Source organism: Anabas testudineus, chromosome 6 (genome assembly GCF_900324465.2).
Source record: "Anabas testudineus chromosome 6, fAnaTes1.2, whole genome shotgun sequence".
Taxonomy (NCBI): Eukaryota; Metazoa; Chordata; class Actinopteri; order Anabantiformes; family Anabantidae; genus Anabas; species Anabas testudineus.
This window is the reverse complement of record NC_046615.1, coordinates 11,503,550-11,530,141: the sequence shown is the minus strand read 5'-3', so window position 1 is coordinate 11,530,141 and position 26,592 is coordinate 11,503,550. Positions and strand designations below refer to the sequence as shown.

Sequence of the window (26,592 nt, the reverse complement as noted above, 5' to 3'; positions counted from 1 at the left end):
CCGTGTGCTATGCTTTGTCTTGTTTGTCTGTAATGGCACACATTAAGATATGGGCACTTTAAAACAGACTCTCACAGCACAGATTCAATAACGGCAATAAGTTAAAAATAATAATAAAGCCACATGATCCTGTTTACATTTTTGTTTGCTAATGTGTGAACAGTTTGCAGTATTATGTGTTTAAGCTTGTTTTTCCTACGCACAGAACATACTTTGAGCTACATGCTGACGCTTGTACTAGGTTTAGATAATAATGTACAAAGTATACAATAGAGAAGAAACAGACTCCTTTTATTTAGGAAACCTTCAACCCCACGTGGAATGTTGTCTTACAAGTCCTGGAGTGGGTGCAGTTGGGTGATTATTATGTATGTACTGTATACTTAAATACAAGCAGTTTGATTATGATAGTGATGATAGTGTTGCAAAAAGGCCAGCTTTGTAAATTCAGGTTTTTTTGGTGAGACAAAGGTTAGTTGATTTCCAGTGGCATCAGTCCAGGTCTGAGGGAAACATCATGTTGCAAATTTGCCTGTCCTAAGATTTGCAAAAGCTGCACCTGATAGTGTTAATTGCAACTTGAAAGTCATGGTTAATTTTAAAGGCATTTTCAGTTTGTTTTAATTTCCATCTTCCTTTTATTTGCTATTTCTGTAATTTTGTCCATCTTTTGAAGCCTTTTCCTTGGGAGATGTAGTCCACTGTCTGACCACCAGAGTGCACTGTGTGATGGGAATCACTCGCCTTGCCCAGGGCTTCCCTAAATCAGAAGCCACAGCACTTGATTGTCTGAATCAGTTTCTTTCATTGAGCAGAAGAGCAGATCCTCCTGGCATGTGGTGATAGTGGTGAACGTTCTTCTCCTTGTAGCTCCTGTAGTTAAAAGTAAGCTACAGGAGTCTCTTCACTGAAATAAGTAAGCACTGAGGAGGAACGTTTGATTCTGATGTAGCCGACCTCCTCATCGCCATGTGCTGTCTGATGTATGGAGCTAATAAGTGTAGACCTTCAGCTCTAATAAGCACTGGTCTGCTGCTCTGCTGTTATGTGTGAGTGCTGCCCATTTGGCCCCAGTAAACACCAAGTTTTATTGGACAACTCTGCAGTTCCTGTCATTCATCATCACAGCTTTCACAGAGACACAAGCGCTAGTGGAGGGGACCAGGTGGGGAATGAGGAGAGAGAGAGAGAGAGAGAGTGTGTGTGTGTGTGTGTGTGTGTGTGTGTGGTGACCATCGTACTGTTGTATGTATAATTAATGACCTCATCCCTGCTCCTCCTGCTGTTCGAGGAGGAGACAATGAGCAAGGGAAAGACAAAATCCAAGGAAAGAAAGGGAGAGAAAATGACAAAAACGAGTGAGGGGAGTAAGGGAGGGACAAAGAAATTGAACGGGGAAAGCATATGTTAAAGAGTGCTCTTGATTAATAATTATGAGTTTTTGTCAGTGACTGAGTGGCCATCCCATTACCCCTGCTGTCTGCTGGAGGGGCAATTACCTGGATTTAACCCCCCTGTGCTCCATCCCCAATAAATCCTCCTCCCTTCCTCCCAGACCTTCATTTTTTATATATCCAATCTTCAGTGTTTTTCAGCTCCCCTCCCCTTTTGTATCTTCCGTCTCTCATCTGTTCCCATGGCGATAATATGAGCTGAATGTAAATAAGTTGTAATTACCAAGGGACAGGGCATTGACTTGGACTGGAACCCGGGCCTGATCAAGCCCTGTCTGTCATTCCTCTATTTTTTCCAGACTGTGGTGGAGGTGAGGAGGTGTAGCAAGGACAAAGACAAGAGAAAGGTGGGAGGGGACCCCAGTGGAGGCTGTGGCCCCAGGGGTCAGTCTGGCTCCTCTCTGTCACCTCACTCCCCCACTGGATCCTTCGATCCCATCTATTTGTCCTTACAGAGTCAGTAATATAGTCGCCTAAATATTTCTTTCTTAAACATACAGACTATTAAATGACTCAGCGTAAAACAACAAACACATAAAACAGACTAATGCACTAATTCTACATTTTACCTTCAAAGTGAAGCGGGCGGCCTGGAGTCGTGTCAGGAGGTGAAGCTGATCTCCTCAAATTACATCTTTCTTTCCCTGAACCCCAGGGGCTCTCCTCCCTCTCATCCTCTGCACATTAACAAAGACGGTCTGCTCGTGCCATTTGATGTGTTCACCATTGGTTACATGGGTGCAGAGAAGCCAGTGCACCTGTCAGAGGTGTGGGGCCCATCTGTACAGTAACACGCAGATTAGTCTCATGCCTGCAGCAGGAGGTGGAACTGGCAGTCTGGCTTGGGTTACTGCACTCCTGGGAGCGCGTGTTGGGGGTTAAAGAATGAGTGGGTCATGTTGGCTCATTAGAAAAACGAGGAAATGCAAGTATGAGTGTGTGTGTCTGCGTGTCTGGCGCAGCGTGCTCAGGTGCATCCTCTTTGTACTTTGCATTTGTTTGTGTGCATAGTTTGGTAGTTTGTATTTTTTTGTGCCCCAAGGAACATGATTCATTTTGTGTAGTGAAGAGGGGCTGAGAGGTTTACGAGAGTAACAATATAAGCACAGCTGCATCCTGGATGTAGACAAATGCAGAGGTCTGAAGAATGAAAACAGTCAATCTGCAGTAAAAATCTACAGCTTGGTCTGTTTTATCAAATTCTATATCCACATTATCAAAACACACAGACATAAACACACAATAGTTAAATTATGTTAATCCATGTTTCCTTCTTTTCCCAGTATCCCACTGTTTTCCCATGGGAGTATAATCATGTATAACACATATCCCCGCGATGATCTGGCCTGTAAAGATTAAATATGTAGCCGTATCATCAAACATTTAACGCTCACGCTGATACAAATCAGACTCCTAATCGTGTGTGGACTTTGGCAATCGGGGGGCTCACGTGAATGGCTTGATCCTAAGTTGGTGTGAGTGAGCTGCTTGCACGCTAGAGTAATTCACAACAGTTGTGGAGACTCGCAGGCAGACAGACATGCCTTCTTACTAGAGTGTTAATTGTTAAGTCACTGTTAGCGAAACAGTGTTTTCTCATCCACTTGACAGTGTTGCTGGGTTCGTGTACGTCTGTCTGTGTCTATTTCTGTGCGCGGCGTAAGCTGGGAAGCCTCCTCGGAACTGGATAAAGTGGGCTAAGTTTACTGGGGCAGAAAATGCTGGAGCGTGACTCAATCCAGCGCCTTCATACAACCCGCCTCTAAAATATGTCTCTGTCGCATTCTGTCTGCTCAGTGCCTCTAAGACACACACACTCACTCCTCGGTGAGAGGCTTGTGTGTAGGACGGAGGCGAAAGCTCTGGACAAGTAACAAAAGGTAGAAGGTGTGCGTGTTTGTTTTATGAGTGTCTTTTAAGCTCGCTTCATATCAGATATTCTCTTTTTCTGCTCAAATATTTCAAAAACACTTGCTCTGGTGAGCTGTGACTATAAATGGGTTCTCAAGGTGACCTTCACAAGAGAGTGGAGAGCACCTGCGTCTAAATTACACACACACACACACACACCAGCACCCAAGGAGGCACAAATAACAATGAGCCATTGACCATAATGTGCAATGACAGATCTGAGTGACACAGCAAAATTGCAGCTGCAGAGAATGACTTAGCAGAATCCCTTTCATCTGCATTTGCTGGCCTTCATCACTCGAAGCTAACAAATTTACAATTACATTTAGTCATTTGGCAGGCGCTTTTATCCAAAGCAACTTACAAGGTACAAAATATGCAATGGCAGGGTAAGCGTAAGGAGGTAGGCTACAGCCAGGATTTTTGAATGGAGGGCAGCCATGTTGTCACTACACTATCCAGGAGCTATGAATAAAAGGTACATGGAAGGAGACAACTCACAGAAAAGAATAAGACAGCAACAGACCTACAATATATAAAGTAAAGATATGTTCATGATGTGTTTAAACAACAGAAGGATAATAACAATATGACATATAGTGAGTCGGCAAAACTTTTGAGGTCAGGCACGTGAGAAGGTTAAGTGCAGTGTGTTGCAATCTCTGCAGACCTGCAGACTTTAACACCTACTGGTCCAGCGTGTAAGACTAACAATAACCCCTTTAGACAGTTAGCTGCAAACAGGTGCTTAAGAGGCTTTATCAACATGTCTGTAAAGGATACTATTTCTGAATGTGTGAGCATGTGTCTGTGTGTTTTGGCTGTGTGCACAAACCTCAAACCACTTGGAAGATTTCCTAGTGCTTGATTAGCACATATCCCCCGCTCTCCTCACCAGGTGGACATCACCACCAATCAGGGTCACACTGGCACACACACACACACACACACACACACACTGTACGCTTGTTCAAGATTAGACCTATTGAGCGAAGCTCTCCTCAGAGTTTTTATCCAAATCAGAGAGGTTCATTAATGCCAGTTTTCTAATGCACAGTCTGAGCTGCTGCGCTAGCTGCCACTCCGGTGCTCTTGCTGTTTACTGGATTACTGGGACTGTCAACTTCAGCGAGGAAACGGGATGGAACAATATCCCAGACTTAAACTGCTTACACATTCGTCCTAAGGTACTGCTTGCAGGAAATTTGACCGTGGTTAATATAGCAAGCTTGTGGTTTGGATGTTTTAATGTAAATTATTATGCTTTATATGTATCTATAAATCTATGTAATAGTTAGGATGTTTTTTTATTTATGTGTGCGTGATCATTTTCATGAGGCAGTGTGAAGAAGGATCCACGGGGAGGCTTTTAATTCCCACCTTTGTATTTAAATAAATCATGTGCAGGGACAGTAGCTTGGCAGTTCAAACTGCCTCATTTGTATAAATCACACACTAACATGTTTCTAAGTATATACGATTGTGGTTTGTATGAATTGGATGGAACATAATGTGTTCTTTGCTTATGCATTATGCAAAGAAGTGAGGGGAGATTCAACTCTCTCTGAGACAGTTGTAAACACTGCACTAGCGACTGATTCCACAACCTTCACTTACCATCACACACCTACTGGATTACACGCAGAAATCTGGGTTTTAACCCCAGCCTTCCCAAGAAGGACTCACACTGGGACATGCTGTCCTGTGTTGCCTCTCTGTTGGGGGCTAAGCTCATCACTTATTGAAAACACTGGTCTATATAGGCTACCTGCCACTCTCTATGCACTGCCACCTGCTTGACAAGTCTTACAGCCCATATACTGTCCATCTTGCTGGAGGGTTTTTTTTTTTTTAAATGCATGAGTTGCATGCAAATGAGAATTAGAGGGATATTAATGGTGGGTGTTTCATTCACATTCACAGCATGGAGCATTAGAACCGACTTCAGGAAGACAGGGAAACCTCCTGAGGGCAACACAAGGCTGATGGACTTGTGTACTTTTTACTTAGTGATGTTTGTTGGAGTGTCTGTGTGTGTGTCTGCGTGTGTGTCACTGCTGTGCAGTGCCCTCCATCACAGCCCAGTGCTCCTGACCATAGAGTTAATGTGAGGAGTGATGAGTAGTTGTTCCTGTTGACCTCACACCCAAGTGAGGTCAGAGGGCAAAGGCCACTGGCACTCTTGGTCTGTATGGCTTAGGAAGAGGGCAGGGGACAGACAAGAAGGAGATACTGTATAAGGTTTAAATGGGTGTCTCTGAGATGCAGCAGGTCTGCAACCTTTCTAACGCTAGCATGGGTCAAAAAACACTGCATCCCACATATCTCAGAGTACCATATCATAACGTCTTTCATTAGACCGTCTGAAACTGTTAAATAGCCTCATGTGTTTACCTGCATACCTCCAGTATATAACACAGGTGTTCTGTCAAATATGTGAAATCTGAAACATGACTTGAGACAACTCTAGGACATTACTATGACTCCATCTGTATCATTCTCTCAGTCAAAGCTGTAGACAGTTTTATAAAACAGTCCTCAGACTGAGTAGTACTCCACATGACAGGAGTACTGCCTTTCTTCATGCGTAACTTAGTTTCTTGTGTACAAGTAAGCATAATCAGTGTCTCTTCACAGCCTGTTACTGTATCTAGTCATATCCTGTTTGGTGCTACAGCCCAGTTGAACTCATTTCCCACTATACCCCCCTCTAACTGACTCAGTCTCCCTTCTTAAACTCTACATCTGGTTAATTGGCAAAGAATAGAGGGTACAATTCAGCGGTGCTTGCCAGAAAAACAAAAACAACCCCTCTCCGTGTAGCGTCCCACCAGCATCCCTCACTCCCCCCTTGCTTCCCTTCTTTTCTTTTGCTTTCTGTTTTCCTTCCTCCTTCACTGAAACGCTGCCCCCTCTGCCATGCACCCTTATCCTCCTCGCCCTCAGCCCTCCACACCACATGCACTGTCTTCTACAACCCTCCAGCCCCCACCCTGTCCCACAACTATTACATAAGCTTCCAGTCATAGATCCAGGCCATATCGCAGTTGTTTTCTCCGTGGGTCTGTGGAAGCCGCAGCATCCAGGGCCAGCCCTTAATGAGGCTCCTACAAAGGCCCATTGATGAGAGGCTCAGTGTGAGAGAGGATGACCCTAGCCAAGAGCACCCAGAACTGGGCATCAGCTGCCCGAGGCTCTCCCACCACACAAAGACACCCACTGTGGATAGAGACCTGAAAGAGGACAGAGAAAAGGGGGGAGGATGGGGGGGGGGGGGGGGGGGGAATGAGGGAGGGGATATCCTGTTCAAACATCTTAGAGACCGTGAAATGGAATGATATCAGAAAAATGAAACATGACTCCATTACATATTAGTTCCTTCCATCTGGCCTTATTCTTCCTCCTCTTCCTCCTCCTCCCCATCTTCTGTGCATCCCTAGCAGGAACAGTGGGACCCACCCTCCGCCCTTCCTCTACCAGAGAGTTGTCTGTGTCTTCATCTCACCCATGGATCATAACTCAGATCTCTGGAGAGGACTGCAAGACTCCGATCCATAACAAATCCTCATCAGGAGCCACAGGTTGCTCAAAGGAGTGATCAAAGCAAATTTTGGAGTTTTTGGAGACGTTTTTTTAGTGAAAATAGAGAGATAGATGCTGTTTGGATAACAACTGGATGTTTTGGAAGCTGTGTTGGATCTAGAATGAAAGGAGAGTGTGGCAAAATAAGGCTGAACTGTTAGATACTGTCATGGCACTGTTCTTTAAAGAATTGGGATATTACATGGTTGACCTGGCTGAAGATCTTCCTAATCAGTATCCCATGATTATACGTAATAAGAGAGAGGACGACAACAGACTGTAGAACTGGAGTTTGGGTCTTGATCGAGTCTTTACGAACTGAATCATGACTCTTGCAGCACGACTTGAGGACTTAGAGGTGACCCTGGAGCACATGCTTATGGATGTTTTCGTAAGTTTGCACACTCTTTCTTATGTTCACTTTGGTTTTAAAACTCGCCAATTGTCTTATCTGCCTTTTGAATGAGCATTTTAGTATTTCAACATCATACCTTTTTGTGTGTGTGACCTACTCAGTGAATACCTGCAGTTGGTGACCAGAGGCCAACATATGTTCGTGTCTCTGTCCAGATGCTCTCGCATTAATTGGCTGAGAAAAAAACATGCAAATTAAACGTCAAACTCTGTGAACAGGAAGATTTAGTGAATAAAGAGTCTAACCTGGACTGGATGACCTATGCATGACTCAACGCACGGTTGGCCCTCTGACTAAATACTTTGGGAATGTTAACTCAGTATGTGAGGAATTGTCTTTGAACCAAAGTCAAAGTATTAAATCTTGAGTCCGGGCATACTGTGTGGTCCACAGCCTTCATATTTATGTGAACATTGGCATAAATCTTTTGATGAGCAATGAACAAAATCTAAAGTGAGGGTTGAACATGAGTAAATGGGGGAATGAAGGAGGGATTTAATAATAATCATTATTAATATTATTATTATTATTATTGGATTTATAGAGCACTTCCCTTACAAAGTACAAAGTACTTTAACAAAAAATGCAAAAAAAAAACATACACTTGGAATAAAACACAAGAACATACAAATAATTAAGCAAAACAAGATATAACGCAGAAAAATCTGCAAAAACATTTCTATCGCAATGTGATTTTACCAATGATTTGTTCTGCCTAATTTTCATAGGCAAGTCATTCCAAAGCCTTGGTGCCCTCACTGCAAAGTCTCTGTCACCCTTTGTCCTCAATTGGGAGGTTGGAACACCTAAAAGAACAACACCGGATGATCTTAGATTGTGCAGGTACATATAGGGTTAAAAGTTCTGTAAAAATGTCTAAGTAAAATCTTGAAATCAATCCTGAAACCAACTGGAAGACAGTGTAAAGAAGCTGTGGCATGGTCAAACCTCCTGCTTCTGAGACCAGAGGTAGATTACCCCTGTAGTTTTCAAAACATTTGGGCTACAGTGTATAAAACACAGCATCCCTCACCCACCGTATATTTACACATGTGAAGTAAATACAAAAACATACTTATACACAGACGACACGCTGTCTACTTTTGTTCACACACACACAAACACATTATAAATATGACATATCAGATTACCTGGTTGTTTTGATCTGCCCGCTTCTGTAATGAATTTGGTTATTAAAGTGCTGTTTCCGTTTAACATTGTTTACAGCACAGGCATCTGTTTGAGTAACTAATCTATCCTTTCCTGAAATGTACTATGCTTCCAATAAACACTATCAGTACTCATCCCCTGGTAACACTCATATTTGATGCATGAATCTATCAACCTATTTTAGAGATTTGGTCATTTTCATATTACCCATAGATGATTTACACCTGAAGAAATAAAGATTTGTGTTTACGGGCAGGAAAGGATTTGGATTATTCATGCACTGCATGTGGGATGGAAAAACAGGAGTCAGGAAAATGCTTCTTTCCTCTGCATTTCCTCTGCGCATCCTAATTAGACTGCTTATTTATTTATTCCTCTAATTGCTGGAAGAGACTGGAAAACAAAGGGTTATCTGGTCATTTTGCATACATGAATTAAAAATATTCAAATTGCCTTCATCTTTTTTAGCTTACTGGGCGTGCATATGGTGGTGCATATGTATTTACACACACACACACACACACACACACACGCTCTTGATTGTTAAGACATGCAGGCATGAGCTGAGAGAAACCCTGTTTCAGTGAACCATCAAATAAAGGCAGGGTGAATTGAATAATTTTATGCAATGGCTCACCAGAAGTAGATGTGTGTTGTGCATCGGGCAGCTTGTAATGCAGAAAAAATGTTGTCAGGCTGTACCTAGACAGCAGACAAAGCTGCAGTTTTTATAGATTTTTTTAAGTTTCAACCAAATCGAAACTCTTGAATTTATAAATTTGTGGGAAATGGAAATTTAAAATCTGCCTATTGTTACCAAATAGCAATATACATTTATTCGATTTATTTGGTTTTCCATGTTGTTCTGCCTCACAACCTAAGTGTAGATGCATGCCTGGTGAATGTAAAATGTAAAATGAAATACACCTTCTGTGTGTACGTTTGAATTAACTGAGATGGAGCCGTAGACCTGGGCTGTAAGAGAAATATTAAGGGTCATTACAATAATTTCAGTGCTTCTTCACCGTCGAGTAGAGAGGGATCTCCAGAGCCCTGCTAAATATATGCGCACTGGCTTGGAGCAGCAGCTGAGAGCACAGCTACATTCAAGGGTACCCTGCTATTTTTATTAGCACAGCAGTGCATATGAATGATTCAGGAAAGCGAAGAGGATCTGAGGCAATGTACTTCCTTTACAACCTCTTTTACTACAAAAAAAAGGAGGTCACTATTTTGTTGCTTTGATTGCTTGCAGGAAGCCTAAGTCAAAGCTTCATGGACTGTAAATTTTTCAGGTGAACACTATTTCTTCTGCATTGAAAATCACTTTTGGAGATTAAAAGCACATGACTGCACATAGCATGGGTTACAGAGTTGTGCCAAACAGCTTAAAGTGAGTGTGTGTATGTGGTGGAAGCAGCTCATACTTTTAGGACAATTTATACTGCCATTGACACAAAGGCAAAGAATATCTGAAAATAGCAACCCCCACCTCCACACAGGTCTCATTCACATGTACATTGCCACATGCACAGTGACAGCATGAATAAAATAGTAACATGACTTGTGTGTGCTGATTGGATTTTTTTTTTTCTGGCTGCTGTAAAATGTCCGTTCATGACATCATATCAGCTCCTGCCAAAGCTGCTGTGTATTGTGTTGCTGGTCCGCTCAGCTACGTGAGCTGTGAGGGGAGGACAGAGGAAGAGAGAGAGAGAGAGAGAGAGAGAGAGATGGCAGTTCCTCTGTCAGAGGATGCCTCACTGTCTGGCACAAAGGCTGACAATCACGTCAGGAAATGAAGCGGTGTGATTAAAAATGCATTCATTCCTTGTGCAGTTTAATTGAATCTCCTCCTGGTGTGCCCCACAAACATCTCCATCCCCCAAGTCTTCTCCACCAGCATCCTCACCGCTTCTACAATGCAGGCCTGGAGGCAGAGCTAAATGTCGCTCGTCTCCCTCTCCTTCCTCCCGTATCTCTTCTTTTTTCCTCCTCTACCCTCCCCGTTTCCTCCAACAGAAAGACCTCAGCTGGAAGGGATTGGTTCCATCACAGCTGTACAGCACTGCTTTGCTCTTTTCACCAATGTCTCCTCTCTTTCCAGCAGCCATAAAGCACTAGTTCATATTTTTGGCAGAGCTGGTCTGCCACAAAGGCCCTGTGGTTTCTGAGAGCATTTATTCTGCCGGCAGCACAAACACTGTGACGTACTGATACCAAGAGTTTCTACTCTTTGCACAGCGAGCATTGTTTCATGACATTTTGCACTGTGTGTATGGGCATGTGCACAGTCTACAGTGCACGTTCCTCTCTTGGCTGTGCTACTATAGATGTGCTGAGGCTATTGACTGAATGTATTATGTGTGACCACACTGTTATGTAATGGGCGTGTCCTTTGCCCAGTGACAAAATTGTTCAATAATAGCATGTTGACCTTCTCCCTCTCATCTCCTCCTGTACAATTGTCATTCGGTTTACATTGACCTCACAATGGTATCAATGGGTCTGAGGCTGGAGTCACAGTGTCCAGACCTCTCACAACCAAGGCAGAATATTTGTGGAAAGATTTCAAATCTTTTCACAGCTACCTTGTTCTTTTAGAAAGAGAATATATCGTGTTATGATAGACCTGTATTTTTCTCATGGTGAACAGTGAAAAAACAGTGGATTTGGTGACTAAAAATGAAAATAAAGAATTGAACATATGAAACAGATTGACAGATTGTGTGGTGCAATAGTTGAAAACGTGTTTCCACATCAAATTTGAATAAATTAGTCAGGCTTAGCAATAAGATTTTTCTCATTTTCTTGCCTGATTAGTCTTTTCCGATTGAATTGACTGTAGAGTCACTAAAATCAGTAGAGAAAATACAATTATCATGAACCTGATCCAATTTCTATGTGTACATGCACAACCTGATAAGCTATTATCATTCAGCCTTCCACTTATTATAGCATGCATGGTCCAGTTTCTGATTCTGTTAACTGGCCCTGCACACGCAGGCTTTGCAGTCGACTTGAGTGAATTATTCAGAAGTCTGGAATGATGATCACTGGGGAAATTACACATTCAGCAGCCCATTCATGCCTACTATAGTCTCCCCATAATATAATTCTAACTGACCTATTGCAATGATATATTGTATCATTTCATTAAGGCACAAATGATTGTACAATAGCAGTTTATGAGTCTGGATGTGGACCATGCTGAGACAAAGTTATTTTATTCACGGCAATATCTACACTACGTACACAATTCGTCAAGATGCATGAGATTTTTCAGTCTGTCTATAATCCTTTGTTGCCAGAGTGACTGAAATGTTAATCATACTGAAAAACACACAAGTGGATATACAGTATGTGCACACACCCACACGCGCAGACCCAGTCACCTCACAGCAGGTTGAGCAGATGTTGTGCCGAGCGACATGATTTGACCAGGACGACCTGTCCCTGCGTTCCACCAAATCTCTTCCAAATACAAATATGTCCCACTTTTCACAATGAGTCACACAAATGTTCCAATTTCCTTAAAATCTCATGAGCTGTTACCTTTCTGAGTGTTTCCCAGGCTTTCGTGCCCAGTGCTGCTGCTGAAGGGATGATAACTGAAGTGGATGTTCCCCTGTGGAGAAGTCATTATGATTGGTTCTGGCCTTATGAAGGGTGGGAGGCCCTGCTTTCTGCTCATCCTGCTCTCATAAGATAGAGAAACAAAGCACAACCGTAGCCTTGGAAGCGCAGACAGTAGCATGCAGTGAGACATGAAATGAATTGCACTATCATGGTGGTATTGTTGAAGCCACACAACTGTTTATCAGTTGTTTTTCTGTGCAGCTCAGCTCTTTGTAATTTGTGGAGTCTTGTAGCATAAACAGTTAACCCCCTCCCTGGCTGCCTGGGCTGGGAAGAGAGTCCAGCTAGAGGGCATTTCCATAAACACATCCACCCACACACGCACACAAACACACACACACATACACACAACAACAGTGAGGAGCAGGACCATAGGGATGAGTCAGACAGCCGTGGGCAGAGACTGGCTGGGTTATCAGGACTCTACAATATAGAACAATTGCTTGTTATTATTACAACTGTGAACAAAGATGAGACACACACACACACACACACAACACACACACACAACACACAAGTAAAACCCAGACGATCCAAGCGCTTTGTTTGCAGCTTCGTCACTAGCATCTCTTTCTTCCCACCTATTCTTTCCATCTCTCTCTTCTTATCTACATTTAATGACCTTTTTTTTTTATTTTTTAAATCATGCTTGAGAACCGCTGCCATGAACTGATCCACCACACGGAGACATCTTAATCTTCTAGCTTTCTGCCTGGGTTTCTTGTATTTTTATGTGCTATTATGTACTATATGTTTGTGCACTGCACATTTGTATTACTAAGTGAAATTCCATTTGCCTTTATTCTTGTGTGCTTGTTGACTGAAATGGGTCATTGTGCATCTAGCCTGAAGCATCAAGAATAGTTGTTTTTTTTTTTTTTTGTCTTCTGCTGTCAAGACAAAGGCTTATCACCTCACACGCAGAGGAATTTGAAAAATCTTTTAAGGAAAAGCGGCACGGTGCAGAAGAGAGCAAACACACGCAAACTACACTTAAACTGTTCAATTAGCCGAGTGTGTTGTCATCTCCCCGTCAAGGTGTCATACTATCTCCCTATAAAAGCAGCAGGGTTTTGTCTCTTGAATCAGCGCTGGCTGTTAATCTCTGTCAGCACAATTTGAATTTACACAAACATCACACACAGAATACCAGTCGCAGTGCAAAGACTGAGAACTTTTTCAATTCTTCCAGTGTGTCATCTGTAAGACCTGGCTGTCTGCAGACTGAGTTTATAAATAGCCCTCTGATATTTCCCATGTAGGCCACAGTCACTCACACACTGATGTGGGCTATGGTGTTAAATAAATAATGCTTACTGGGGATTACCACTGCGGATGATTTTCTCCTGTATGCTTGTCGCTCAGCTTTAGCACAGCGTGCATGTTTTTTGTGTGTATATGTGTCTGTGTTCATACAGAATACTTGTTTATGTCTGTTACTTAATCAAACACATGGGCTGGAAAAGGCTTGATTGACTGCTCATTTTGTTTCGTGGTTTTGATTTCAAACCCTGCTGTGACCAGTGAGCACTGAATCATGTCATAACTGTGCCAACCAAGCAAAATCATACTGTACATACGTGCTTGTGCATATGCATATTGGGCATCTGTGTATAGACTCACTGGTCACTTCATTAGGAACACTTGTACAATGCAATGCAATATAATACAACAGCTCTGCCAAGAGTTGTACTTTTACAAGGTTATAATTTCTCTTATTTGTCAGATCTGTTGGATTAAGAGGTGTTTTAATGTTCTGGCCACTCTATTTACACCTCCCACTATGTCCTCAATAATAAACATACAGTAGAATTATCACTTTTCTTATGGTTTCAATAGAAAATGAGAAATGATGACCTTGTAAAAGTACAATTCTTGGCAGAACAAGTGTACAGGTGTACCTAATAAAGTGGCCAGTGAGTGTATGTGCATGTGTGCGCTGATCCACTTTAGTTAATCAGTTCAGTATTGCCGTGCAGAGGCAAACAGAGCTCAGCGGTGAGCGGTGAGTGATGATGTGAATATGACAGTAAGTCACTAGGTGCTGCTGTAACTCATGAGTGCAATAGCTTTAATGGACATGTAAAGACCACCGTGGTCGATACAGAGGACTGACTCAGCCGAATCCCACTGCACACATCATGATAAAAGATTCCTACGAGGGCAGTGCAACTACATGTGCACCACTGATGCAGCTTTGTGGATAAAATATCAGGTGGGTTTCTACATTTTAGTGCATGTAGACTATGAGCTAAATGATAAGATGATCAGTATCTGCATGCATGAGCCCCTTTATATCCTAACCAGACAGTGTAGGGAGCGAAAGCTGGATATGGGATTTCCAAGATAATCTCCCTACCAGATGGCAAAACATCCCATATTCCTTTTGAGGTTCCCCACATGATCCCCTGCAAGGGCTGTGTGTGTGTGTGGTGGGGATATATATGCTCACACACAATTATTAGTGGCTCACGTGACACCAGTGCGTATGCTAATGACAGCCGTAACGTCACATTAATCCAGTGACCTGGTTAAGCCCCCAACTGAAGGAAGTGAGTGTGGGAGGCAGGGAGGGGGAGCTGCCAGAGAGCTGGAGAAGGGAGAGGAGAGACAAAGCACACTCCCTCTCCCTGTCACACACTCCCACACACTCATTCACCTCCTGAGCGGCAGAGTGGAGCGTAGCTGAGTGGAGCAGAATGGGTGGTGTTTTAACACAGAGAGAAAGAGAAGCAGATCGAGGGACATAGGACCGGTGTGGGGCTACTACTACTATTACATACACACACACACACCCTTACATCACAAGCTTCTTTCCTCATACACACCCACGCACAAGTTTGCGTGAACCCCGGCTGCCAGGCTGGAAGGGTCAGCCAGGACACCCACCTCACACACTCGCACACATGCTCATACGCCCACGGACACACACACTGTGGAGCATGCTATGGTGGTCCAGGGAGCGGTGACGCCTGGAAGAACCCGCCGGCTGATGCTTAAGCTGCCGGTGGGGACTTTACGGAGGAACAGTGGAGAGAGGGTAAGACACAAGCTTCACTAGATTCCTCTTTCTCACTTTCTCCCTTCTCCTCTGCCTTGGTCGCTCCCTTTCTCTGTGTATAAATGGGATTTATAAAAAGGTTCTTGGCTAATCCAGGGGATGGCATTAGATTTGAGTTGGTGGAAGACAAGTCAAGAGCAAAGCTTTTAATCTCTGCAGTGGACAATACGTGTCTGTGTTTCTCTTCCTGTCAGTCTGAGTCTGTCAATCCTTCCACGGCTCAGTCTGTCTCTGTCACTGCTAATGTATTCCACTGCCGTCCTCGGTTTTCAAGGTTATGGGGAAATCTCACTGTGGGAGGGCTGTTTGAGTGCAGTTTGTTTGCCTGTTACTGTCAACACAACTAAACTGACTCAAAGCCACACGTAGCATCCTCTGCAGCTTGATTTAAAGTGCTGGATCCTGTCCTGCATGCTTTCTTTATCCAGTGAAAAATCATTTCGCGTAGCGACTGAAGATAATAGTTTCCAGTTAAGTTAGACATGGAATGTGTGTTGCAAAGTTAGCCTTTATGTCACAGCTGTGAAGACAGGCTGCAACCTGCCAGGTGATTCACCGCTTGTACTCTTCAGCAAGGTTGTTTATGCTGCGAGAAAGCTGAAAGCTGTTTGTGTGCGTGTGAGCGGAGAGAGAGAGAGAGAGATGCATAACTCTGCAGCTGACACCACATTTACGTGCGTGTGTGTCATTCCTCACTGCATTGTTTTTACTCTGTGACGTGCGTCGGCTCTCTTTCATGTTGTAAATACGCTGGTATGGAGTGACTCGAACTCAACGACAGTTAGCTGTGCTTACACCTCTTCCAAACTGTTTCCCCCAAAATTATGAGGTGCTCATACTGAATTGAGTTTCATCTCGCTTTTGAAAGTTTCCCCATTTGATGTTTCATTAACACGTCTCTTTGACTGAATGTGACTTCTAAATGCCATGGCTTCTTCTGAGAATTGCCAGTCTCTTTGTAGTTCTCTCTTTGATTGAACACGTGCACAGAGGATACCTACCATACATGACACAGTGTGCCTCTACTTAATATCGGATGAAAACGGCTCTCGCTTTAATAACACAAACATATTCAGTCTATTTCCAGCACAAGAAAAACTGCTGCATCATTTCTATCCCCAGGCTGTCGTGTTAGAGTCCTTTCAAATAAGAAACTTCAGAGTAAATGAAATTTGAGATAATGCAACTTAGAATTTGCTCTGATGCTTACAACTTACGGTTGAGTCTGTGCCGATGCACGATTTAATGTGTCTGGCAAACTGTGGACATAATAGTGCTTGATTGGAGGAAACTGAATTGCCACTGGTCTTTTTAGAGAGCTTACTGCTGCTAGTTGATTGGCTGGTGCCTGTGCACACACACACACACACACAGTCATTCAAATCACCTTAATTAATGGAGAAAAGCTGATTTCCTCATGCAGGAATGGAGGGAGGTCTCTCTCCCTCTCTCGCTCTCCTGATTGCACATTCCCTTCTACTGCCACTCATTCTTCTTGAAGCCAGCTGTGTGCAGACAGACTGGGAAGGGGGGGGGGTTTCTTGTTGTGATTTACATTAATTCATTGCATTATTGTGCTGTGTGCTGGAAGACTGCATAGACAAATGTGTAGCTTGCTTTCTAAATTAGTGAGTGCATCAGCTTTTCACAGTAGTTATATAAGATGAAATCAGATGGGCAGATACGTGCTCAAGAATTGACATTTTAAAAGGAGAGCCTGACTGATTCCTCACCTCTTTGATGGCAGGTGAACAAAGCGCCATGATCTACTGGTTTCTACCCCAAAGGCTCCGTAAAGGTTAACAGTCTGTTGGGCCATGTCTTTGTCTTCCTACGTACTTACTGAGGCTCAAATACTTTCACTTCTACACACAGCTGCAGAGTTGCTCTGCTCTGACTTGTCATGTTAGATAACTTATCATGCAGCCTCTGCCTTATGCGACTGCATAAGCCACATAGCAGCATACAGAAAGAAAATATTGACAGAATCTGTGCAGCTATAAGCAGCTGACTGAGCAGAGGGGAATGTTGAAGTGGAGATGTTTATTGCTGCAAGCCTAGATCCACTTAAAAGCATTTTGCACACTTGGAAGCCTAGTTTTTCATATCCCTCAGCATTTCCCAGTGATCATGCAGAGGTTAGTTGGTGCGCATCCCCACTGGCTAAACGCTTTTCTCTAAAACCATTAGCATTTTGTAACTTGCTTGAAATATATTTTGATAATGGCTCCTCTATTCCTTTTCACTCCCTCGTCTGTTCACTGTCACCTGTCTAATGCAGATGAATGGTCTTACACTGGTGTCAGTACTTTCTGATGGATGTGGGTTTCTGTCACTGATAATTGAGGAATATCTGCATTGAGAATGTATCCATCTTTGTTCACAGTTAACAAATATGACACATGAATAAAACCACAAAGGACTGACGAGGAGACTTTATTTCTATCCATTTTCTCTGTGAGTCAATTTCGTTTCATTTTCTCTTTCCACTCCTCATTGCTGCGGCTCAGAAGTCCTCTCTTCCTATCTAGACTTGTGATGGTTCTTTCCCAATCATTTCACCTTTCTTGGCATCTTCCGTACCTTTCATTACGACACTACAACAGTTTTGTGAAAAGGAAGGGGCAACACAGAAAATAGTTTTATCAGCTCTGACATAAGAGGAGAGGAGGATTAATAGATAGTCCTAAGAAACACTCTGTGTTTACAGTATATTGTGATAATAAATTGCACAGTTGGTGTTAGTTTAAAAACAGTTTCTTTTAGGGGATGTTTTCTGTTTCGATTACTTCTGCGAGCTGGCTGAATTAGGATTATCCCCTGCCTTTGTTATCCTGCTATCATGTTAAGCTGCTCAGCTCCTTTCTGTGAAATTAAGAACAAAAACAACAAACAAACAAAGGAGTGTGTGTGCGTGTGTGTGTGTGTGTGTGTGTGTGTGTGCGTGCATGCGTGCTAGTGTGTGTGTGGGGGGGGGGGTTCAAAACAGACCAAAAACATTTCGGATTTGAGGAGGCTGAATCGCTCTCCAAGGAAACATGTTGTTGTCAGGGGCACCGCAGGGGAGCAGGGGTTTAAAGGTGGGAGGGGTGAATCACTGTCGGAGAAGGAAAAGTTCACACACACCCGCACATATAGAGACACATACACAGAATGGGTCTGCGAACAGACAATATGCAAACAGACAATAGCACAACTGTAACTCACCACTGTGGGCCTGAAAGCTAGAGGCAGGCCAGGCAAGAGGTGAGGCAGGAATACTAATCGATCCTCATTACCTTTAAACATCTCGCCTGCACCAATCACAGAGAAGGTCAGCGCTGGACTCTGGCATTCTGTGGATCAGGTTTATACTCTGCTTGTTTCTCATCAGCCTGATCTAATTATCTTGCCATTTGAGTCAGGATTCATTTAGGCAGACACTAAGTTGATGCGGAAAACAAAGGAACAACTTTCAGCATAAGTTTCTGTTTAATTTTCTTTTATCATCCGCCTGTTAGCAAATCAGTTTAGAGCTTTGAGATTTAGCCCCTGCACCTCTGCTCTCTTGTATTGATTCCCAGACTTCTCAAACTGCCCTCAGGACAGTAGGTGAGAGAGCTGTGGTCCGTTAATTAATGAGACAAAGAAAAGGGGAAAGATGGGAATAAAAAAAGAAAGAGGTGGGAATAACTGGAGCTAAAGGCTCCTGAATGCCCTTCTTGCACCACACCCTGTTCAGCATGAAAAGGGACCCCCCCCCCCCCCCCTTTTCTCCCCAAGGCAGTTCACAAGGAAGAATGTTTTTGAGCAAGGGAGGAAAGGCGAGGGGGGGGGGGGGCACAGGGGAGACTTCTTTCATCACTCTGTGCTATGATTTTTTTTCTGTTTTCTATTTCCCGTCCAAAATCAACCTGCAGTCCTATAGACACACGGCACAGCTGCGTACAAGTTCAAAGTAAATCTGTACAGAGCACAATCAAACAGTGGAGAGATGATCACCTATTGACTGTGAGTGAAGGCTGAAGGCAGTGAGCTGCTGATAATGTGTTTTCTCTATGGACACAGTTTGCTAGCAGGGTAGCTATGGTGAAACTGGACTCCTCTGTCCTCTGCCAAAACATCCCCAGTGGATGGATGCGTGTGAGCGAGCCTGTCTGTGTTTTTGTGTGTCCCCATCCTCTGCCACCTTCATGCAAAGCCCAGAATGATTCCTTCATTATCTCTGCTTCTCTGTTCTCAGAAATGACTCCTTTGAAGAAAAAGAGACAGAGCAGAGAGAAAAGAGAAAAAGATGAGTGTGGGTTGATGGGAAAGAGTCTGTTAAATTCCACCCCCCCTCCCCAAAACAGGATGTGGAGACCCCAAAATGTTCCTGAAATATCCCAGCACAATCTGTGCTTTTTGTTAGACAGAGATAACACGACTCAGTGAGAACGGAGGCACTGTGTGTGACTCACTCGTATGAACAGGGTTATTCATAGTTTGTGTGCGTGTGTGTGTGTGCGCGCATGTGTGTATGTGTGTGTGTAATCTGCAATTACAGAATAAAATTAATAAAAAGGGAAAGTTAAAGAGAAAGAGACACTTTAAAGACTTTTTTGAAGATGGTCTGTGTGTGTGTGTGTGTGTATGTGTGTGTGTGTGTGTGTGTGTGTGTGTGTGTGTGTGTGTGTGTGTGTGTGTGGGTGGGTGTGTGTGTGTGGGTGGGTGTGCATGAGTGACAAAGAAAGACAGAGCAGGAAAGGGTTAGAAAGAGGGAGCGACACAGTGAGAAGAGGTGCAGTTTCTTGTTTTCCCGTGGGTGTCCTGCAGTAACATAGTAATCCTCATTAATATTTATCTGCCAGGCAAAGTGGAGAGAATGATTAGCTTGAGAGAGAGAGGGAGAGAAAGAGCGTGTGTGTGTGTGTGTGTGTGTGTGCAGAAGGAAAATGTGTGCATGCTTTGTGCATGTGTGTGTAAAGTATATAACAGCATGTAACACATGAACTAGGTCAACTTTTATACTAGGGAGACTAAGAAGTCCTGATGCTTCAAAGCTTTTGTCTCATCATGGGGGTTTTCTTTTCATTACGCAGATGCGCAGTAAACAGCGTTTTTTAGCTGAATTATTCCAGGCGCGCGGATGTACGGGGAAAGTGACGCTCATGCGCACGCATTCACACGCGTCCATATAGAAGTTCCCTGCTTTCATCCCTCACGTCAGCCACGTTGCAGTATTTATTGATTTTCCTGCTTGCACCTCTAATGCAATCACATTAAACTAGACTGATTGGAATTGAATTCCAGACAGGGTCTATACACGTATGTCACTTGTAATCTCTGTCACAGTGACAGTGGCGTGTGTTTAGACTAAGTCTCTAAGAAATGTAAGCCTGCTGTAAAGGCCAGATGTCAGTTGAACTGTGATTCATAAATGATAGTAAAAGAAAATTGCACGAGTAGTACCTGGTTGTACTTTCTTCTCTCTTGTACACAAGTGTTTTAGCGAATTCGTGTGATAGAGTGCCTCCTCTGAAAATGCTCTCGTGAATTTACAGTGTCTGTGACCCATTTCCCTCCACTGCACCCCCTCTATCTCCCTCTCTCTCTCACGGACTTGCCTTCGCTCTAGCATATCACGCCTGAGCGAAGATCAGAGAGCAGTAGGAAGATTGAGAGAAAGAGAAAGATAAGAGTGCGAGATGAAAGAGGGAGGAAGAGAGAGAAATGGCGGCAGGAGTAAGTAAGAAGAAGGGAGGGAGGGAGGGAGAGCAGTAAATGGAGTAGAGAAAGTGAGAGAGTTTCCTGTCTGTGTCAGGACTGAGATGACCTCATAACTGAGTGTGCACAGGTTTGAGGTTTATTAAGATGAGGATGAATGTGTGTAAGAAAATATAAAGCAACACATCTTATCTTACTTTTAGGTGTCGAGTCCATCTGTCTATCGTTGTAAAACCCTAAACGGGGCCTTTTCCATTTTCTTATTGCTATGGTAATAACCAGCCAGCTGACACACTGCTGATGTCTGTTTACATCACAGAGCCCTCACGACCTTTCCCAGGATTGAGCGGGACATTGCAAACACACAGAATCATGGGAACAGTGCACTGTCATACCTAACCTCTCGCCCCCCTCCCTACCACAACAAATATTTACACCCCTTGTAAATTACAGTTGCTGAGAGGTGACTGTCTCCAGACTCTGTGTGCAGCGCCAGCCGAAGCCAACCAGAATGTGATTCATTTTGGAAAATTCACACTCTAGGAATACCACACATTCCTATTGGGTTTCTCAAGACATTACTGAGAGTGAAATACGAGGTCCTGAGATAGAGGGATGGGAAACTGGTTCTGTGGAATGAGAAATCTTGTACAGTAGCATGTGTTTGGTGAAATTAAGTAAACTTAAGACTGTATTGCAAAGCTGGAGATTAGGTTGTTTTTTTTTTTTTTTTTTACAACAAACCAGACACAGCAACAGGGAAATAAAAATAAAAAGTGCCCACTGTGCACAGTGTACTGTGTCCATAATGATATGTCAACATGCTAGTTAAGGTTGTGTTTTAGTAGCAAACAATGGTACTTAAACCCACAACTAATGAGAAGTACAGGAGCCCCCTTTACAGCAATTACAGTTATATTTTTTTCTCTATTGATCAACAGTTTCTGACCAAAGTGCAGGAACAGTTGAAAAATTAGTCAGTTTAGTGTTTGGTGACACAAAAGATCATGCAATGGTCAGCAGGGGGTAGAATATGATATGTTTGGCTGTGAATTCAGAACACATTTATCATTTAAGCTGTATTGTTGAGTTTACAACAGACTGGCAAGGATGAAGGTACTTCAGGCTTGGCACAGCTTGTATATGAGGGTTGTATTGCCTCCATGTGGCCATTGTTGTAAATGGGAATGTGTAAGATAAGATTAATTTAAAATTTGTGTCTCAAATAAACAATTAGGCTAGATGTAATGAATTATATTGATATTATTTCTCATTCTCCGTGTGTGGAGTTGATAGAGAGGAGCAAAATGGCTGGACTGAGGTTTTTGGAAGAATTAGAAAGGTCAAGTCAGGAGACTCCAGCCTGGGAAAACTAGCTGAAAGAAAAGAATCTGTCCTTTTATAAGAATGTTCTGGCTAAAATCCCAGTGCTGTTAGAAAGACACATTTTTCAGTTCAGTGACTGTATTTGGTCTGTGCATGCTCGGATGAATGTGATGAATTGTGATGAATACATATATATATGTGCATGTGTTTGTCTCAGTGCATGTTGTTTTTATAGATTGAGTTTGATAGATAGTGCGACAAGGTGTGCAGGCTGGAAACATACCCTTCTCTTCTTGAAACATGAGACTAACAGAGAGGACTCTCTTCATGCGAGCCGCAGTAAGAGAGCGCTTACCACTTTAAAAACAACTGCCATTCGGGGAGACGGCTGCATTTCCTTAGTGGGAATGTTTGTGTTTTTGGTGCTGAGACCAGTGGACACCGGGTGCACTGCTTCAATGGGACGAAGAGAGCGAGGAAGAGAGGAGGAAGAAGGGAGACAGAGAGAGCGTCAGCAGGGACCATGAGCAGTGTGGGACTGGGACAGAAGGACGAGCATGGTTTGACCTTGAGGAGGCATCTAAATTCTTGAGATACTGAGAGGAAGAGAGCGAGGTTATCTTGTCTCTCTGTGTCTTACCCCTAAAGATGACCCAATTATGATCTATTCCTGCTAAGCGGTCTCAAGAGGACAATATAGGCTAAACATACCTGCTCATTACCTGGGCCAGTGTGGATTTTACCTGTAATGGCTCACCTGTGCAATTACATGTCTGCTAATGTGATACCAATATGCGCTGATATCGCTATACATACCTCTGGAAGTCTTATTTCAGATCGCTGGTAATAAGTGCAGTAATGGAGGCAGTCTTGTTGGGTCTAGACGAAGTGATATGTACTCGTCAGGGTCTGCTGTGGACTCTCACCTCCACAGCCCTCCGGCGCCTTTGTGTGCATGCCAGGAACCTTCCTGGAGCCCTGCATCTCTTGCGCACACACAGGTGTGTTTCAAGGCCACTCTACCAGGTAGGCTGCACTGCACATATGCAAAAAGAAGCAATAAGGTGAATGTGCAAATGCATCCAATGGAAACCCTGCACATGGTATTTAACTTATAATAATGTAATGTAAATAGATTTACATCTATTTGCAACCACAAATTGCCACTCTATGCTGTTCCACGTGTGAAGATGGGTATCTGACATAGAAAGCTTTATAAATGGCTTGAGACAGAAGGAGAAAGGCATGCTGTGAACAGATGACTGTATCCCAGGTATGTCCTTCAGGCGATAGGCCGGGGCCAGAGACAGGCACAGGGTTAAACATGACTGATTTGTTTCATTAAGCTTGGAGGACGTAACTGGGTTAGATGTAGTGGCAGTCCATGCTGGAGAAATGGGACACATAAATTGACATAGTTTTCCAACACATTAATCAGGTGCATGTGGAGTGCTGTTCTGCCAAGTTCATCTGTTGCACTGAAAAAAGCTGTTTTGTTTTCCCCTGCTTTCCTCTGTGTAGTTTGCTCTTTTGTTGTTGTTGTTGTTTAGTTAAGGAGGGAAAGTTTTAACAGGAAGTTGTGTTGCTAAGGTCACTATTAAGGAGCTGGTAACTAAGCTGTTAAACGGGTATATGTTTCTATGGATATGTGAAAAGGGGTCCTTTCACACAAAAGACACACTGGCTGGCGGGTGACAATTTATCCATCGTCGTACACATTTAATCCAACACCCTCGTAACTTGTATGTGATTGCTTTAATAGAACAGTTTCACTGGTTTGAATTATTTGAGTTGCCTTATTAAAACCAGCTGCATCTTTTTTGTGCCTTGCGTTTGTGTCGCTGTGATTCAGCAAAATGGTTGATCAGTATTCACTTCACCATGTCTGAATTGGTACTTGGGGCTTTCATGGAGCCATTAGTATTCCCCAAGTGTCCCACCTGCCCTGTGTGCAACTGGCAGCAGCAGGACAAACCCAACAGGCTAACACAGACAGTTTAATCAGACTTGTTTCTAGAGAGCTGTATGGTACAGCTTCAGTATACTAATACTGAAGCTGTACTGAATACAATATACTAATACTTTTTTTGTGTGAACCTGCAGCATCTAGAACAGAAATATGTGAAAACATAAAAATTCCATGCGTGTTTTCCTGTCTTTTTGCTCTTTTTATACTCGTAGGGGGAGTTAGTTGGGTTGTTATTCTAACTTTTGTCTTCAAATATGTTTTCATGTAGCTCCTAAGTATCCTGAGGGAGGGTAACACAATCAGAGGAAACTCAAATCATACACCAGACCTCCTTAAGAAAACTGTCCTTCATAGCCCCGCCTGATGGCACACACACACACACACACTAACATCTGAAATAGGTCATTCAAAGCTCTTTTTAACACACTTGCTCGTTTTTTAATGAGCTACAAACATTATATCTCCACCTGCTGTGATGAAGTTGTATGGTCCAAGGTAGAGCACTTAATAGTGGAGGGAGCTGCAAGGGCAACTGGAAAAAGGAAGGAGGGGTCACTGTGTCAGGCTGCAGGATGGGGATATCCCTGCCTCACCGCACTGCCTCTCTGGCCCGCTTCCTTTATTACCGTTAATGAGATATCCATCCTCACAAAACTGGCACGCACACACACACACACAATGGAAAGAGAGAAGAGAGAGAGAGCAAGACTGATTGAGACGGGTTTAACTGCGTTTTTATGTTTTATCAGCCAGTTTTCACTGTCTCTAGTTTTTTCATTTGTCCAAAAATAGAATAGAACATTTCCACTCCAGTCCTCTGATCTAAACCTGTTCCTCCGTGTCTATTTTTCCTCTCTGACGTTCTGTTTTTTGCCTTTTTCCGTACTTAAATTACTTCTTCATTTCTTATTTAAATCTCTCTGTACTCACATTTCAAGTCTCACTGAGGAAGAAATCCATCACCAGCAGCCGCTCATACTCAATCAAGGACTGTATCCCAGATATTTTACTGCATTTTGCTCGAGTGTATACTTGAGGTGCTCTGCATGTTACATGGAGCAATGTGCGTGATTGAGCTGTACATTAACCAGCTGGCTGCAGCATTTTTGCGAAATGTCTCTCAGACGCAGGGGTTATTCATCTCGTCAAGAAAACACAGCTACGTGTTCACACTTTTATAATTCAGGCTGAGTAATATTGACTCACCAGCCTCCAGTCACACATTTTCCTCTGGTGGTGTGACCCTTTGAATCAGGTTGGTACCAACAGGCATGAGAGGCCAGTGCTTTGCTGTTCTGTGTTAGCCAGTGTCTCTGGTTAATTGTTTGGCATTTCTCATGGTGCTTTCCATTCACCTAAATCTCAGCTGTGTATACTATATCTTTTCACTTCTCGTTTTCTCCCATGAGCCCCCCCTTCTTAGCACTCCACCCCATCCTAACAGCAGGATATCCTGCATGGGGAAGAAGAAAGGGTAAGGACTATAGCAAACACAGGTGGCTGGACTTCCTCTAAGCAAGAATTTTGTATTTACCTGAAACCATCGCTGTGCTGCAACTCACAAGACTCCCCACAACCCATCATTTTGTTCATAAGAACATGAAGTGGCATGTTGTTAAGCAAAACCCATCCTCACTGTGTTCAACATGGCTGTGGATTATTTCAGACTTGACAAGATAAATGTCGAACATAGACAGTTTATTTCCCGTTACAAAGTTTGGTAATAACTGTAGCTGACAGGAAGCTGTTTGTCCTAGGTGACAACGAAACGTAGATGCAAGCTGTTTCCTAGCAACACTGAAAAGTTTATACATATTTAAAATCTTGCATTATGTCACATCTATCATACATATTCATTTCACCCCACTGCTGTGTTAGCTTGTGAGCTCCACTGCTTCACATTGAGGATTGAAACCTTGGCCGCTTTACTCCCACTGAACTCATCTGGCCGTGTTTCCTGTGAGAATAGTTCTGTCACTGATCATATTCCTTTCTCACTGATGAGCCACAGGCCATTATGATATAAAGCAGAGACACAGCAGCACAGCCCAGGATCCACAGTCCTCCCTCTGTCTCGGAGCTGGTTCATTTGTGTCTGTTACTTCTTTTATTTATGGTCTGATAAACTATGGCCACTCAATCAGACCATGGTGTTTTGAAGCATGTGAAGTTTTTGGAAGAGGAGTTCACTATGATTTTGCTCGGCCCAGTTTGCTAAGCCTTTCTGACTCTCAAGTTCCATTTATCATCCACTTGTTTTCATGTTCCTCTGAAACAGATGTCAATAAAATAGACTCCTGACAGGCAGGCAAATGTCCTGAATAGGAAATCTGCCTGTCGTCGTTAATTCTCAACCATTTTCTTTTTTCCTGTTTTCCAG

At 43.1% G+C, this 26,592-nt stretch overlaps 1 protein-coding gene across 7 annotated transcripts in view; it reads left to right on the top strand.

Annotated features, from left to right (window-relative positions):
* Positions 1-14,815: 14,815 nt before the first annotated feature.
* The window catches only part of frmd4a (FERM domain containing 4A), a 53,069-nt gene continuing 41,292 nt past the window's right edge, over positions 14,816-26,592 (top strand). For 2 of the 7 annotated variants that reach the window (XM_026365275.1, XM_026365274.1), the window contains exon 1: positions 14,816-15,211. In XM_026365275.1, the coding sequence (XP_026221060.1) occupies positions 15,119-15,211 (93 nt within the window). In that variant the 5' untranslated portion in view covers positions 14,816-15,118. Of the gene's footprint in view, positions 15,212-22,450; positions 23,270-26,592 lie in introns of those variants that run through there. The other 5 variants (XM_026365278.1, XM_026365271.1, XM_026365273.1 and 2 more) reach the window with 5 other exon arrangements.